The sequence below is a fragment of the Rhinolophus sinicus genome, linkage group LG10 (assembly GCF_036562045.2).
Source record: "Rhinolophus sinicus isolate RSC01 linkage group LG10, ASM3656204v1, whole genome shotgun sequence".
NCBI classification, from domain to species: domain Eukaryota; kingdom Metazoa; phylum Chordata; class Mammalia; order Chiroptera; family Rhinolophidae; genus Rhinolophus; species Rhinolophus sinicus.
In genome coordinates this window covers 44,017,469-44,035,403 of record NC_133759.1, presented here as the reverse complement: position 1 = coordinate 44,035,403, position 17,935 = coordinate 44,017,469, and the positions used below count along the sequence as shown (strand labels likewise).

Genomic DNA, 17,935 nt, shown 5'->3' with positions numbered 1-17,935 from the left:
AGAAAATTGGCATTAACTAAATTCTTCACACCCAAGGCAGTGTAAAATGATCTCCCAAAGAAAAAAAATAGATGTGACTAATAGAATGGTACCTTACTGGTAGATAATTTTCAGCTTAGTGAAGGGGCCTTATTTTAAAAAAGATTCAGGTTAGTTGAGGAGCAGACAGTGTGATTTCAGGTACAGATATCCAGCAAATGAGTAAGTGATGCCAGCCTCAATAAGAGCACCCAGGAGGCAAAAAAAAAACCAAAAGAACAAGTTATAAAAAAAGAAGACAAAACAGGCAGAATTAACTTCCCTGGGAAGCAAAGATGATTAAAGGGGGCCTTCCGCTTTCCAGTTTGGCATGTAAGGAGCTGGGAAGTCATCACGCTAACAACAGACTGAAAAATCAACAACTCTTCTGAGATGCATCAGACAAGTGAGGTCAAAGGGCAAACTGCTGCCCCCAAAATTGGAGAGACACACAGGCTGGATACAGAGAACCACAATTTACCAGAGTAGAAACCCATGAGCAGAAACTTCCATGGAAACCAAAGAAGAAATCTCTGCTGGAACCAGAGATGAGGTAGGTAAACCTGGACTGTAATTGACAAATTGCTGGAGGCTCAGTGTGGACAAGTCTGAGAGTTAGAAACTCCAGGGTGACCCAGACATTGGCGGGGTTGGCAGGACACTCACACTTATGTAAGTGTTAACTCCAAGGGTTCTACCAGGTTCTTAAAGTGACTATCAGAGAAAAATCCCCTAGTCCTTCTGAGGGGAAAAGTAATCATTTTGAAATACACCCAGAGCACAGTTCTTCTTAACAAGGCCTGCCCACAAGAGAAACTATTTTACCAGAGCCTATTCTATTGGGATTTTATCAGAGCCCAGCTGACCTGAGGGTAGGGAAATAACCAACACCAACTACTTCCAGCCATCCTGTCCAACCTAAGGGGGGACTGAGAAGCACTTGTGAAGTACACAGTGCAAGGGCACAGACTGACAAAAGGTTGAGACTTAATCATAGGACTATATATAGAACACTTAACTTCCCCCCACACCTCACCACATTACTAAAGGACTATTTACTACAGTTCCTTTCACCTAGAACACCATACCCTGCTATGAGGAAAATTATAAGGCATACCAAAAGGCAAAAACAAAACAAAACAAAACCACACAGTTTGAAGAAACTGCACGCATCAGAACCAAAGTCAAATATGGCAAGGATACTGGAATTATCGGACCAGGAATTTAAAACAATGATTAATATGCTAAGGGCTCTAATGGACAAAGTAGACAACAATGCAAGAACAAATGGGTAATGTAAACAGAGAGATGGAAATCTTAAAAGAGACCCAAAAAGAAATGCTAGAGATCAAAGCTGCCGTAACACAAATGAAATTGTCTTTGATGGGATCATGAGTACACTGGACACAGCTGGGGGGGAAAAATCTCTGTGCTTGAGGATATCGCAATAGGAATTTCCAAACTGAAAAGCAGCAAAAAAAGGCAAAAAAAGAACAGAGTGTCCAGGAATTGTGGGACAATTACGAAAGGTGTAATATACACATAATGGCAATACCAAAAGAAAGAAACAGAAAATATATGTAATTAGATACTGACAGAATGTCTCCCAAATTAATGTCAGACAACAAACCACAGATCCAGAAAGCCCAAAGAATACCAAGCGGGCTAAATACAAAAAAACTCCTATGGCTTAGTATATCATATTCAAACTGCAGAAAACCAAACATGAAGAAAATCATCTTGAAAGAAGCCAAAGGAAAAAAACACATTAGCTATGAAGGAGCAAAGATAAGAATTAAATCAACTTTTCAGAAATCATGCAAGCAAGGAAACAGTGAAGTGAAATATTTAAAGGAAAAAACTGAGAGGAAAAAACACTGACAGTAAAAAACACCAGCCTAGAATTCTATATCCTGAGAAAGTATCCTGCAAAAGTGAAAGAAAAAGACTTTCTCAGACACATAAAAATTGAAGGAATTTGATTCCAGTAGGCCAGCTTTGCAAGAAACGTTAACAAATTCTTCTGCGAGAAGGAAAATGATATAGGTCAGAAACTTGATTTAGATAAAGAAAGGAACAGCACTGAAGAAGGAGTAAGTGAAGGTAAAATAAAAGCTTTTATTTTCCTTAATTGATCTAACACGTAATAGTTTGTTCAAAATAATAGCAACAAAGTATGACATTATTTATGCTTATATATACACACATATGCTTATGTGTAAGTGAAATGAATAACAGCAATGATTCAAAGAACTTGACGGGAGGAATTATGTAGGTGTCTTAGTCACCTCAGGCTGCCTTAATAAAATACCGTAGATTGGTTCTTTAATAACAGAATTTTATTTTCTCACAGTTCTAGAAGATAGAAATCCGAGATCATGGTGCCAGTATAGGAAATTTCTGGTGAGAACTCTCTTCCTGGCTTGTAGATGGCAGCCTACTCACTGTATCCTCACATGGCAGGAGGAGAGAACACACACTCTGGTGTCTTTATAAGGGCACTAATTCCATCACGAGGACCCCATCCTCATGAACTTGTCTAAATCTAATTACCTCCCAAAGGCCCCATCTCTAAATACATCACTTTGGGGATTAGGGCTTCAACATATGAATCTGGGGGGCTGGGGAGGGGGGGCAAGAAACAACACAATTCAGTCCACAGTATTCCACCACTTGCCCTCAAAAATCTATGTCATTCTCATGTGTAAAATACATTCATCCCATCTCAACGGCCCCAAAAGTCTTCTCATTCTAGTATCAACTCAAAGTCTAAAGTTTAAAGCCTCATCTATATATCACCTAAATCAGATATAGATGAGATATGGGGTATGATTTGTTCTGAGACAAAATTCCTCTCCAGACTCATGCTCCTGACTATCAATGTTATTCACTTCACACTATTAAGTTTCTTGTGCAATAGTGTTAAGTCAAGAATTCCCAAACCTGGTTGTTCATCTCAGTCACCTGGGGAGATTATTGTTGATTTTAATTTAGTTTCCTAGGCTCTAACCACAGTCATACCGATTTATTGGATTTTAGTCAATAAATCACACCCATAATATGGGATTCTGATTGAACAACAATTATTTTTTTAATTAATATGTTTTTGCTATTAGGTTAAACCATATGAAAATCATTGTTGGGAAATCAAAAAGGGACAAATAGTGGCAATTTCTTATGGTTTAACATAACACTGTGTACTAACTGTGTACTCTGTTTAAGCATATCACATGTATTAACTCTTTTGATCCTTTCAGCAACCCTGAGGTTGGTACAAATATTAGTCCCTTTAACAAAAAGGTAAACGCAGCACAGAGTTTAGCCAACTTGTCCAAGACCACAGAGCTAACAGGTGGCAAAGACATGTACCAGGGCCCAAGCTCTTAACATAATTCTCATTACTTTAAATATTTATAATGTTTTACAAAATGTATTTGTTATATGTAGTTATATAAGTAATAATTAATAGCATTACTGGTACCAGAGTATGTGTAATGAGGCTACTATTTTCTCTTCTGCATAATCTTGTGTTTTGTTTTGAAATATGGAGAACTAGACACTAGTCCAAAGTATATCAAGCCCTTGGCTTAATTTCAGAGTCTACGAGTCTACTACCAAATATGTACTGAACTGCAGACCAACATAATTTATTCTCTAGTGAGCAACTATGATATTCCATTCAAGGTAGAGCAGTTGAAGAGTTTTGAACCCATGTATTCCTAGGTTGCTTTATTTAAATCGCCTGTGAAATTTGTTCTTCCTCCCAAAAGCCCAACTATGAGCAGTGTGGGCAGGGTAGGGAGGGTAGAATAAAACAATGACATAAAACAGAAACATCTGAGCCTACGGGGAGGAGGCATTTCTAATCTCAAACAGGAAACAGCCACAGCCTGGCTTTCAAATATTGAAAAGAGCCTAACATCCTAACAGTAAAAGCAAATTTCTAAACCTTAAACCATTCCTTTCTGTGTGATCTTAAGGATTTTATGAGAAAATGAACCATTTCAAAAATAATTCTGAAGTGTCCGGTTAAAAGCAGAAAAACCAGTTCCCAGTATGAAAGGAACAGGAGGAGGTCCTGGATAACTGAGAAGGCTGCCCTCTGCCTCCAGTTCTAGTGTTAGTGACCAGTCGGCTGATAAGAGAATAACATCCCTCCAACGAACAACTTGCACTCCAACATTTCTGTAAGTGCAGTTCTGTATGTCCTTGCTGTATGTATTACTATCTCTCTTCCCTGTGTTGTTTCACAGTGCCGCCTCATAAGAATATAAAAGAACAACATATTATGTGCCTAAAAGAATCTTACGTTGCCTCTCAATTTAGCAAAGGTCAGTAAGACCTTTATAAAAAATGAAATTAACTTACTCTTTATTGCAACACAAGCCTCAATTAATTTTGTGAGTCAAAATTGAAAATGGAAAAGAACAATTATTGCTGGTCCCTTTTTAAAACAGGGATATTTTAACATATCTACAAGCCAATGATTTCATTCAGGACTAAATATTTTGAGTATGGTTTCCATTATAGTCAGAAAAACTGCAAGTGCGAAGAAAATTGGCACTTGAGCATATCAGTCTATTAGTGAGAATATTTCTCACTTAATGGTGTTTTATGGATTGGAGTAAGTCTATTCCCTTTCCCCACAAAAGTACTCATTGGTAGAATGTACCGTGTTTCCCCGAAAATAAGACCTAGCCGGACCATCAGCTCTAATGAGTCTTTTGGAGCAAAAATTAATAAAGGACCGGGTCTTATTTTAACATAATATAAGACCGGGTCTTATATAATATTATATAAGACCGGGTCTTATATTAATTTTTGCTTCAAAGGACGCATGAAAGCTGATGGTCCGGCTAGGTCTTATTTTCAGGGAAATACAGTATTTAGACCAATTTAATTGACCTGCATTATTCCAATGCACTTCACTCAAATCTTAGTTAACAGCAGAACTGCAAAAGTAGTATTCGTTACCCATATCCAAAAAACTGAAGAGTAAAACAGTATAAAGTGATTTAAAATGATAAATCCTGAAATGTTTAAGAAAAAGCAGTAAGTGGCTAAGATTCTGAATCAGCAAATCTAGTCCATCCAGGATGAGAGCAACATGATAGCTAGATCTAGCTCCTACTAAGCTTTTGGGGGCTTTTGTGTCACTGAAACAATACTACAGACCCAGAGCAACATTTAGTCCTGAGCAAACTTTGTGACTGTGACAAATGCTGTATAGTAGAAAAGGCCCACCAAATCATGAGAGGTACAATATAAAAAAATAAGTGCTCATAAAATAAGTCGTTACTGAAAGTACCCTCCACCGATTTACTCTTAAACAATGACATCAGTGACAAAGCAGGAAAAAAAAAAAAAGAATGGAAGTGAAGGCTAATTTTTCAGCTAAGTAGAGTTCATTGAATTCATAAAATATAGTCATTCTTCCCTAAAATGACATAATTAAATCTATATAAGGGACTTCCATCTCTGTCCATGAGAAAATAACAGGGTCCAAAATTACCCTCCTTCCATAAAGAACTTAAACACTGGGGGAACCGATGAAACATTTTTTTCAGACTTGGGACAATGGCAGAAATAACAGGAATTCTACCACAGCCCAAGCATTCTGCCTGAGGCAATTTCTTGACCATAATGAGGTGAGGCGAGCCGAACAGCCCATCAGTCTTGCTAGGTGAAGAAACAAAGATAATCCAGGTAGCTAGATTCAAGGCAATCCAGGTAGCTAGAATTTGTAGGGCAGAGTACCAGAAAGAAAGAGGCTACATATAGAAAGACCTCCAGGGTCTACTTGACTCTATGATTGAATGCATATCTGCACATACACAGGGTGAGAATCCATGAGGCCAAAGAACAGTTTCCAGGGAAAGAACAATAACTGAAGAGGCTACCAGCCAGTTTGGAAAGATCTCAATGAATGTACGGGCATTCAGTAGACACCCCAGAATGTCATACGTTGGTATGAGTAGATTAGCCATAGAGAGAGGATGACATCAGAGCAAGATGGCAGAACTGAAAGCCAGGCCCCCTTTTCCCCATGCAGACTCCAACTCAACAATACAAGAACCAACTCCCTTTGTGAGAAATCCAGATACTAGTTAAGATGCTCCTGCAACCCAAGCAAGCACAAAATAATGAAGCTGGTAGGAAATCTGTGGCATTCACTTGCCAGGGCTCCTCTGCCTGGCTCTGCACCACGTGATCTGAAAAAACTCACAACTCCCAGCTTCTCCCTGAGGAGGGAACGTAAAGACAAACATATGTGAAATATTCAGAGCTTCGAGGGGTTGCCCAAGGGACGAGTTTCTGTCTTGCCTGAATCTAAACAGTGACAAGAGAGAGCCCCAAGTTGGAAGTCACTAAGAACAAAGGCAATGCTGTGGACTAGTACACACTCATTCACCAGAACCCCTCGCCCAGCTTGGCACAGAGGAAGACGGAGAAACTCCCATCTCTCAGCTTCTTTCTGGGAAAGACTATGTGCCCAATGTTCCAGCTTTTATTTGGGGTGAAAGGCTGCCAAAGGGACTGGTTTCTCTCTCACACAACTTAGAGTGCTCATGGGACCCAGTATACTCTATCTAGATGCCTGGAGACTGCTGAGAACAAAAAAGAGTTGGGCAGCTTGCTGAGGCTCCAGAAAACCCACCGTATAAAACACAGAGGCCAATACAGCTCAGTGGCTTCTCCTTTCAGGGGGGCAATAGAAGAGGAAAGCATGCATCCAGTATGTCAGCTTTGCAAGGGGTTCCCTGAGGGATTGGCTTCTGTTTTGCCTGACTTGAAGTCCTAATAGGACCTGACATACTCTAGATGCCCGGGGGTCACCAGGAACATAAAAGAGCTGGGTACCTTACTACAGTTCCAGAGGTCCTGCAGTACCACAGGCACAAGAAGAAGCAAGAGATTGCAAACTAAATGAAAAAAGAAACCAGCAAAACATCTCATTGGGAATTTACACTCCTAAGTCCAGAGAAGACACAGCCACAGAAAAGGTTTAAGAGGCCCCCAAAATCTCTAGCTGGGCTGACTAGTTAAGGTCTTTCCTTAAATGAAGCCAGTCTGTAAAATCTGTGAGAGGTGGCAACTGAGAAAGCAGTTTTAATATTATTTAACTTTAATTAATTTTAATTAAAATGTAAATAGGTGCATGTGGCTAGCAGCTACCGTATTAAACAGTGCAGGTCTAAATATTCCAAGTGAAAACAGACATTGTGAAACTGGATTAAAGAGCAAGACACAAATATATGTTGTCTATAAACAGCTCAATTTAAATATAAAGACACACATAGGTTAGGAGTAAAAGACAGAAAAAGATAAATCATATAAACACTAATCTTAAAGAAGTGGGAGTGGTTATACTAATATCAGAAAAAAGGTAGACTTCAGAACAAGGAATATTAGCAGGGATAAAGAGGGTCATTTCCTGGAAACAAAAGCAGTAAATTCATCAAGTAGACAAAATAATAATAAATATGCATGCACCTGATAAAACCACTTCAAAATACAGAAAGCAAAAACTAACAGAAGTGAAATGAAAAATAAACTCACTATTATAGTTGGAGATTTCAATACTCCTCTCTCAGTATTGCTAGAGAGCCAATAGGGATAGAAAAGCCTTAAAGAGCACTATCAACCAACTTAACCTAATTGACATTTATAGAACACTCTACCAAACTACAGCAGAACAGACATTCTTTTCAAGTATACATGAAACATTAACCACAATACCGTAAATGGCGTCATAAACTAGTCTCACTTTTTAAACCATAAAACGTCGGACCCCGTGGGCGCGGCGGCGGAGGTGCACCACGCCCTCTGCACTCCAGCGAACATGGCGCTGCGATCGGCGCGGAACGTGCGGGCGGCGGCCTGCAGCCTGCGCCTGCGCGTGTCTCCTCCTCGCCCCCTCGCCCCCTCGCCCATCGTGCCCTGCGCGCCATGGCTCTGGGGCCTGAGGGTGGGCCTCGTCAGGCCCCAACCTGCTCTCGGATGAGTTTGGTGCTTTGGAAAGTGTGGAAGTTGCTAGTGAACTCTATTCTCCTCTATCAGGAGAAGTAACTGAAATTAATGAAGCTCTTGTAGAAAACACAGGACTTGTCAACAAATCTTGTTATGAAGATTGTTGGCTGATCAAGATGGCGCTGAGCAATCCCTCAGAACTAGAGGGGCTGATGAGCGAAGAAGCCCAGGAGAAGTACATAAAGTCTATTGAGGAGTGAGAATGGAACTCCCTGAATAAAGCAGTGTGAAACAACTTAATCTAGCATAGTTGTCTTAAATTAGTGGTGGATAGGAGATTTAAAATAGCAACCTTTAGTAACACCCATGGAAAAGAAACTACAACGTTTCTGGAAGAAAATACCCCTTAACTTTCTAACGATTGCAAATAAACACAATATACATCTTCACAACACCCTATGATATTTTTAGGCTAGGCTACAGTTATAATGTTCAGAATTCCTGAAATTATTTGAGGTAAAATTTAGTTATAAAAATCATGTAATTCAACAATAACATACCTTAAGCCCTATATAATATTATAACTTGCTTACACCTGTCTCTGGATTTGGGTCAGAATACTTAATGATCTTTACATTGGAAATAACTGGCAGTGGAAAAAAGCTTCTGTTAGTTGTTACACTGTCAGATGGTGAACAATTGTGTCTTAATTTTGCAATATACTGCGTTTGCTGGTGCTATTTTTATACAGTGAAGCAACAGCCTTGCAGGAGAACAAAGTTTAATAATAAAACATTCAATTTCTTTATTAAAAAAAAATGTTTAAAGAACTGAAGTAAAACACTATGTTCTTTGACTAGAACATAATTAAATCAGACATTAGTAATAGGAGATATCAGGAAAACTCCCAAATATTTGAAGCAGACTTCTGAATAACTCATGGATCAAAGAAGGAATCAAAGGACATTAGAATGTATTTCAAACTGAAATATATAAACTACATAAAAATGAAAACATACCAAAATGTGTGGGATGCAGCTACAGCAGGGCTTAGAGGGAAATTTACAGCTTTAAATGTTGTATTAGAAAAGAAGGTCTAACATCAATGATCTGAGCTTCCACCTTAAGAAGCTAGAAATATAAGAGCAAATTAAATAAGTAAAAGCAAGGAAATCATAAAGTTAAAAGAGTATAAATCAATGAATTAGAAAAAAGACAAACTATGGAAAACAATGAACCAAAAGCTATTCTTTGAAAAGAACAATAAAATTGACAAACCTCTAACTAGATCAGTCAAGGAAAAAAGAAAACACATTTCTAGCATATGGAATAAAAGGGGACATCACTTCAGATCCTCCAGACTTGAAAAGGACAACAGGAAAGAGTATTAAAAAAACTCTATGCCAGCAGCTTAGAGTAAATGGACCAATCTCTTGAAAGAAATTCAAGTTTAACCATGTAAAAATCAATTAGTGTTAAAAAAAAAATCAATCAATATAATTAATCATATTATGCAATAAAGGAAGTAAATCATATGAGCATCTCCATAGATGCAGAAAACTTGACAAAATTCAACACCCACTCATTAAAAAAAAAACCATCAGCTAATTAAGAGTATAGAGGAAATGCCTCAACCTGATAAATTTATGAAAATGTATGAATGATGTAAAACTTATAACTAACACCATAAATAGTAAATGCTTTCCCCATAAAATTGGGAATAAGGAAAGGATGTCCACCCACACAACTTCTATTAAACATTGTTTTAGAGTACTAGCCTGTGTAACAACAAGAAAAATATATATTAGGCATACTGATTAGAAAGGAAAAAGTAAAACTATCTTTATTCACAGATGACATGATTGGATACATAAAAATTCCTAAGGAATCAACAATAATGATGCTGGAATTAAAAGTGAATTTAGCAAGATCACAAGATAAAATGCAATATAAAAAATTGTGTTTCTATCTGCAAGGCCTGTGCACTGAAAATGAAACAATGTTGTAGAGAGAAATCAAAGATAAGCTAAAAAAATGGAAGAATATACCATGCTCCTATATTGAAGACTCAACACCATTGAGTTCTAGATTCAGTGCAATTCCAATGCACATCCCAGTAGGCTTTTTTTGTAAACACTGACAATCTGACTCTAAAATTAACATGGAAATGCATATAAGATGCAAAGATTCTATAAAAACCAAAACAGTTTTGATACAGAAAAACAAAGTTGGAGTACTTACAATGCCTGATTTCAACACTTACTAAAAACCTACAGAAATTAAGACAGGGTGGTATTGGCACAGGATACACATATAGATCAAAGGAACAGAAAAGAGTCCAGAAACAAACGCACATATGATTGTCTGCAGCCATACTGACTGAAATGGGGAGAATTCTATCAGATGATAGAAATGTTCAATATCTTAACGGTAGTGGTTACATGGTATATACATTTGTCAAAACTCACTGACACTAGTACATTTTATTGTGCACTTAAAATGGATGTATTTTATTACATGTAAATTATATCTAAATAAAGATGCTTTTAACACATATTTAGAAACAATCCCCAAAACTTACCTTGGTTATTCATGTTAATCTGGCCTAGAAAGGATACTACATTTATTAAGGGCCTACAACATGCCAGGCTCTGCACATTTAATTCTCACAACTACCTTCTAAGGTAGAACTTATTCACCAGATTTTCATATTTGAAGAAATGTTGGGCATTTGCAAACTCATCTAACTAGTAAGTGGGGAGTCAAGAGTCAAGCCCACGTGTATCTCTAATGTCCAAGTTGCTACCACCACGATCCTCTTATTATGTCTTCTCTACAGAAACTTTTTCACCAAAGCTACTTACTATCCACTAAAACCATTTTTTAAGTCAGTCTTGTTGGGTTTTCCTTTTTTAAAACTTTCTAAGACAAATCAACTTGAAAGTAGAGGACAGAAAGATCATGAACCTAGATAATCCATAAACTAGATAGCCAGCTCCTGAACACTGACAGGCTCACTCTTCTGAGTTAAATACCTCAAGTATAAAAAGTACTTACATACTAGACTCATAAAGAGAAGTACAAGCAAATTTCAATATAAGAGTATTTCCAGCATCACACAGCAAGTTAAGTGATAAAATTGTCTGTAATACTCTTCATTGGTAGAATTCTCCCATTGGGATTTTTAAATTTTGAAACTCTATACAAAGGACAACTTGGTTGAACTTCCCATCTGTTATCCTGCTAAAAACAAAAACTCTGAAATTTAACATCTAAAAGTGCTTGGCAAATAAAGAACCATATATTGTGACCAAAATCTTTATTGCCGTAAATGTTATAAAAGGCATAAAAATATCCAAGAGGGAGGTGATACGAAATATAGGAAACATTGTAAAAACTGTCATATTCAAGAGGGAAGTGGTGGAAAAGACCTTTTTGAAAACTTCAAGATAGAGGAGCTAAAGGTGAGAAATAAATGTGTACTTACCTTTGGTGTTAAATTAACACTACCTTATCTAAGAACATACTTACAGTTATGTGAACACTGAGGAATCATCATTGCAATGTTGAAATATTCAAAGCAAATTCCACACCGCAACAAATCATCTACTGTCTGAAATGCAAATACACATATTTACATATCAGTAAGACACCAAGACAAATATCTGCCACAGAACTCTTTCTCCATCCCCTAAAAAAATAATTTAATAATACTTCTTTGTCAAATATACACTCAAAAACAAACTCTACATGAACCGCAGGGGATCTTGACAAATAGAGAAAAACCTCCTCCGTATGACTCTTTCACATTCAAATCTCAGGTTTCCCAAAACACTGTAGACACATAAAACTGACACTGTACAGATTCCTATGCAATACTGCCAACCGTCCATAAAAGGGCTACTCCATTCCTGCTCTACTTCCCACGTTTCCAGCTCTTACACTAAGCCACCTCCTCCTCAGACCATCCCCTGGCCGACCAGTAGCCAGTCACCACACAGGTTAAGAACCAAATCAGGGGACATGAGAGCCAAACATTAGCAATTATCTGGTTAAACCCCTTACTTCACAAATGAGGAAACTTGTATCCAGAGAAGGTACACATATGGGGCATGAGTCCAGCCAGGACTAACCTTCCTGTCTCCCCACTGGCAGTCAGCCCAGCGCTTTCTGCATGGTACTACACCATGCAGCCAAATAAGGAAGCCCTGGGAAGGGCCAGGGCCGGTGACAGCAGAGGGAGGTGAAGAAGTGGACAATCTGGAAAGTCAAACAGATGGGTGTCAATCTGAAATGCAACCTGAACAAAAAAGGATCTATTCTCACAACCCCAAATCTTTAAAATCATTTAAAATAAAATGTTATTCCATTCAATAGAATACCTACCAAGTAGGTATTTAAGAGAAGAAAAAAAAGGAGTTCTCTTGTGCACTGATACAAAAAGAGTGCCAAGATAAGTGAAAAAAGACAGTACATATGGTATGCTACCCTTTATTAAAAAGGGATGGGAGAGTAAGAATGTATTCTATTTTTATCACATATATATATATATATATATATATATATATATATAAATTCTGAAAAGATACACAAGAAAGTTAATAAATAACGGTCACAAGGGTCAGGAAACTGGATGAGAGAAAAGTTGGGAGAGAGACATTTACTTTTCATCTACTTTCTGAACCATGTGAGTATACTACCTAAATTTTAAAAATACAAACAAACCAAAAAAAAGACTGATGTCACTAATAGTCCATATGATGAAATATTATGTAGCCATTTAAAAAGAACATGCTTTCAAAGAATAATTAATGCATGAGAAAATGTTCATATTTTAATGAAAACTTTCAAAAAGAGAGAACAAATCTACAACCACAGATAATAACAGAACTATGTAGTTTAATCTCCAGAACAATCTTATGATGTCTATAGCATCTGTATCCCAGTTTTATAGACAAAGACTATAGAGCTTAAAGGGGATTGGGTCAAATCCAAGATGTTGACTCCAAAGTAATCTCAAATTTTAAATGCATATATACATTGTCGGGTATGTGTGCACATGAGTCCACAGAAGAAAAACTGAAGGAAAATTAGAGAAAATATTAAACAGTGGTCATCTCTGGTTGGTAGGATGATGGGTAACTTTCATTTACTCCTTTATCTTACCCTGAATTTTAATTTTTTTCTACTATATACACACACATTTAAAACCTGTTAAACCTAGAAATTTCTGTTATGGTTAAACCAGGGAAATAAACATTAAAATGCCAAAATCTTCCATTATTTTGGAATATAAATTACCACTGACACAAAAAGCTAAATAAAGGGCTGTGTTGAAAATCAATTAAAAGCAGAGGCAGGACAGAGCCCTGGCATCTAGTCTATTGTACTTCCTTCTATATAACCATCCTCTTCTGGTGGAGGAGTGGTTCTGACAGGTCTGCTGAGCAAGACGCGCGGAAGGTGGCGCAGAAGGAGTCACCGCATCAGATGAGCTATAACACTCTCGTACAAATTTCCCATCATGCCATTTCAAGACAGTAACAGACACGTCACATGCATCTAAACCCAAATAGAGAGTGGTCAAGTGGATACCCCAGGATTTCTTTAACTTAGAGACAGTGGAACGGGGAAGCAGGGAATGGGTAAAAAGACAATAATTAGAGCACAGGTTCTTAAGTTTTTGGGTCACAGATCCCTTTGAAAAATGAATGAAAACTATGGACTCTCTCCTTAGAAAAGCATACATACAAACAAAAATTTTATAAATAATCTAGATACCAAAGTCTTTTCATGGATCCTGTTAGGAACCATGGATTTGGAGTCAGATTTCTATTCAATATAAGAAAGAACTTCAAACAGAGCTACTTCTGGGAGCAGCTAATTCTTTGCCCTTGGCAGACTTCAAGCAAAAGCTAGATGAGAAACTGGCAAATACAATGTAAAAGGGATTAAAAGACTGGAGGGGGGGGCTAGCTTCCCAACCTTAGTATTTCATGATTCTAACACGGGCTCAATCAACTCCATCACTTAACACTCTCTGGTGCTGAACCCTCAATTCAGTGCTGTGATGAGATATCAAAGCCAAAGACACGGAACCTGCCTCCAGAGAACACAGTGGAAGTTGTGGGAATACATAAAATCTGCTTAAATCTACAGACAGGTAGCTTTACAAGTTACACAGCTCTCACTTCCTTTATCCAATTCAATCCTCACAACAAATAAAAAGGGGGTTTAAACAGTTAACACATAGTAAGTGTTAATATATGTTAATTGAATGCTTACTACCTTCCAGATACCTTTAATCAATTAGAAAATAATTTTTGAGCACCCACTATGTGCCACACACTGTGTTATGCAGTGAGTAAGACAGACAGGATCCCTAGCCACAAACAGCAATTCATTTAACCAACCCTATAAACTGTTTATTTTTGTCTCCAGTTTATAGTTGAAGAAATTCATGCTCAGTGATTAAGTAACTGACTCAAGATCACAGTTAAAGAGGAGGCAGAGACCAGATTTAACCCAGGACCATCAGAACTCAAATCTATGCTCACCTCGGTGCCAGGGCCACCACAACCTCAAAACCACATCTTTCTTAGATCCTCCCAATGTCAGCTTTTCACCGTGGGGCTGTGTCTCAAGGGCCCAAAAACAGTAGATAACACTGATGATGACGGAAGAATAAAGTCTCAAACTTAGTTAACCTCCCCCAAGTCCCTTCACTTAATCTTCAGAGACAGCCTTATAAATCAGTGGGACACATGCCATAACCCCCAAGTGTACGAAACTTTAGAACAGGATGAGAACTGGAAATGAAAGTGATCACAGAGCAAGGAGAAACACCAAGCAATTGACTCTTAACTAGCACAGCAAAGTGTATTTGTTCTTGACCAAATACAGCAGGAATCCTGGGCTCACCACTACTGTAAATGGAAACTAAAATGCCTTGCAGCCACAAAATGCCAAGCAGCCACAAAAATCAATGTTATTTAAGAGAAATAATTCAATGAAATGAAAGGCTAGTGCTGAGCCCGAGTCCTGGTCCCTTTGTTTAAAAGAGAGACATGCACAACTGTTAGGAGTTAGGATTCGTTGGGAAGGAGTTAGGGCAAACCAGCACTAGGCTTCTTGAGGGTAATTAGAGGGTGTATTTAGAGGGTAATTAAAGGGTAACAATAGGATGTGAAGGAGATTACCTGCTTCGCTAGGTGATTAAATAAATATATTTTGATGCAAGGTTCACCCAAAATCATGTCGGGGGTCACTTTCGGAAATTCTCAACTAATGTACTGAAAGAGTTGACATAATGCTTGGCATGTAGTAGTAAGTCCTCAGAAAGGGCTGTCACTGTCGTTTTCACTGTTTAAAGTAACTGCTTTTCTCGAGGTCATTGTTGTTGTGACTTAACTGCAGGTTCCATAAGACAGTCAACCTCAGCTCATCCTAAGGGACCGAGGCCTGTCCCCGTCCCTTCTCGGGGAGGAAACTAAGGCCCTGAGCCACGCAGCTGGTAAGTGGCAGAGCAGAACCCGGTACCCAGGCCCACGTCGCCGCTCACGCCTCGTCCTTTCTCGTCCTCAAGGCGGGACTGGCCTCCCGCTGACACCCGGGCGCCCCAACCTCCCCGAAGCACTCACCTTCATGATTGCCAGACCTGGAGGCCACCGAGGCTCGACTAGTGAGTCCATGGTCTCCCCTAAGGAGGATGGGGGGGTCCACCACCCACTAGCCTCCCGCACTCCAGTGCGACTCGAAATTCCCCGCGCTACCACGCTACGACAGCAGCCCGCGACGCGCCGAGGCCTGCGCGGAGTCTGCCGGGAGTTGTAGTACGAGGGAGGGCGCAGCCTAAGATGCTCCAGTACTGCGCACGCGCCGGACTTCTGCTTTGCCTTCCAGGGCAGAAAGTAAATAGTTAAAAAGCCCACATCAGGTTTTGTATCAGACCCCTAATAAATGGATGTTGAATGTTGGGGAAAGACAGCCAGGACACAAACCAAATCCAGATCTTGCCAGATCTTTCAAGGTCTAGGCTAATGTCTCCGTTGTGTTGCCCTCCCTGGTTGCTGTAATTATCTGTCTCCGAACCCCTGACTCTGAAAAGGGTTTTTGTATCTAGTATTATTTCAGCTAACCCCATCACAGTACCGGGAGGTAGGAATTATCATTGTCAGTTTACACAAAAGGAAGCTTTGGCTCAAAAAAGTGAGCTGTTTCCTTGAGTCGCACAGTGTCATTGACCAGATTATAGAGCCTCTGGACTTTTTAAACGGGAGCGCTTTCATTTATCAAATTAAAATTATAAAGTTAATCCTTTTCTTTACCGCCTTAACTTTGTGTAGCCTTCCAAATATTTTCTATGAAGATACATAGAAACGGATTTCTCCCCCCCCCCCCGCAAGTGTTATATTCAATGTATAGCTCTGTCAACTTGAATTTTTCTGTTTTTTTACTTAACCATACATCTTGAGACCTTTCCATGTTACTACATATAGCTTTACCTCATTCGTCTTAATAGCCATGTAGCCCATAATGTAAAGGTACCACAGTTTATTTATCTACTCTCATATGAAGGAAACATTTAGGTTGTTTCCAATTTTTTACTCTTGCAAAGAGTGGCCATAAACATACTATCTGTATAAATCCTGGCACACTTGAGCCAGGATATCTGGTGATTTCTTGTAAATAGAACTACTAGGTCAATTTGCTCGTTTAAAACTGTGATCGCTAGCATTATGTGAGTTTCTAAACAGGCTGTACCAATACCGGTACACATTCACCAGGCCAGTATGAGAGTACCTGTGCTGACCAGCACGCCACCCAGCCTGTCTACTCAGCTCAGCACTCATCATCCACTGCCTTAGGTGGGCCTCCATTGCAGCAGGCCTCATGGCCAGCAAGTCTGCACAGTTATGTTGCTTGGTGCAGACCCCTGCAGCTTGCCACTGCTGCCCCACGTGGTCCATGCATTCATTCGTTCAACAAATAGTTTTCTAAGTAACCACTGGTCAAGCACTCGAGCTAACCTGTGAAGTAGGCAGAGGAAAGGTTATTATTGCCATTTTACAGACGAAGACACTGAGGCTCAGAGAAGTTAAGGCTTCACTCCTTTGGGCTCTCTTCCTAAGGAACTTCTGGCCCCTGAGCCAGAGATGTACTCAACTGACTTTGCCCTAATACTCATTGGGCAATAATCATGACATAGTAGTTAGACAAAGAACTTTAATATCCATTACAATAATAGCTGACATTTAGTAGGTGCTTGTATACAAAGTACTGTTTTAGGTGTTTTTTACACATATTGACTTATTTTAGACTCACTCCAACCATAGGAGAAAAGGGAAGTAAACAGGAAACTTGGTCAGGGCACGCTGCTGGTAAGTGAAAGAAAAAGGATTTGAACTTGGGCATCTGGCTTAAGAGTCCATATTACCCACTACAGATATTCTCATAAGGACTTAATCATGAGAATTATTCCCATTTTATAGATGTGGAAACTGAATCTCAGAGAGGCAAAGGAATTCATTCAAGACCACACTGCTTGTCAGTGCTGAAATCCGCTAGAAGGGACCACCTATTGACACTTTATCAAGGAATAACTGAGCAGACAAAGCTGCAGGGCAGAGATCTGAGGATCCCAGGATGGTGGACCTACTGGGGCTTCAACAAGCAGGTGAGGAGTGGCAGGAAAGGGTGGAGGCTGCCGTGGGTTTGTATCAGCCAATCAGAAAAGGGTGTGCAAATAATTCCAGGCTGAGTTGGATGGCAAAGGAATTGAGAAGAAGACCAGGTCCCCTACCTGAGTGCACCAGCAATTGTTCCTTTATGGTACTAGTTGGTTACAACGTAATTAGGTTTAAGTTGACTAAGGACTGAAAGGTGAGACAAGAGAAATGAGAAAAGAAAAAAGAGTAGGGAATGAAGTAGAGACATGACAGAGAAA

The 17,935-nt window shown here is 39.1% G+C and overlaps 1 protein-coding gene across 4 annotated transcripts in view; it reads right to left on the bottom strand.

The window, feature by feature from the left end:
• The window catches only part of RAD18 (RAD18 E3 ubiquitin protein ligase), a 104,162-nt gene extending 88,375 nt beyond the window's left edge, over nt 1-15,787 (bottom strand). For 2 of the 4 annotated variants that reach the window (XM_019748236.2, XM_019748235.2), the window contains exons 1-2: nt 15,630-15,786; nt 11,521-11,602 (exon numbers count right to left, since the gene is read on the bottom strand). In XM_019748236.2, the coding sequence (XP_019603795.1) occupies nt 11,521-11,602; nt 15,630-15,680 (133 nt within the window). In that variant the 5' untranslated portion in view covers nt 15,681-15,786. Of the gene's footprint in view, nt 1-11,520; nt 11,603-15,629 lie in introns of all 4 variants that reach the window. The other 2 variants (XM_019748237.2, XM_074313051.1) reach the window with 2 other exon arrangements.
• Nucleotides 15,788-17,935: the final 2,148 nt, after the last annotated feature.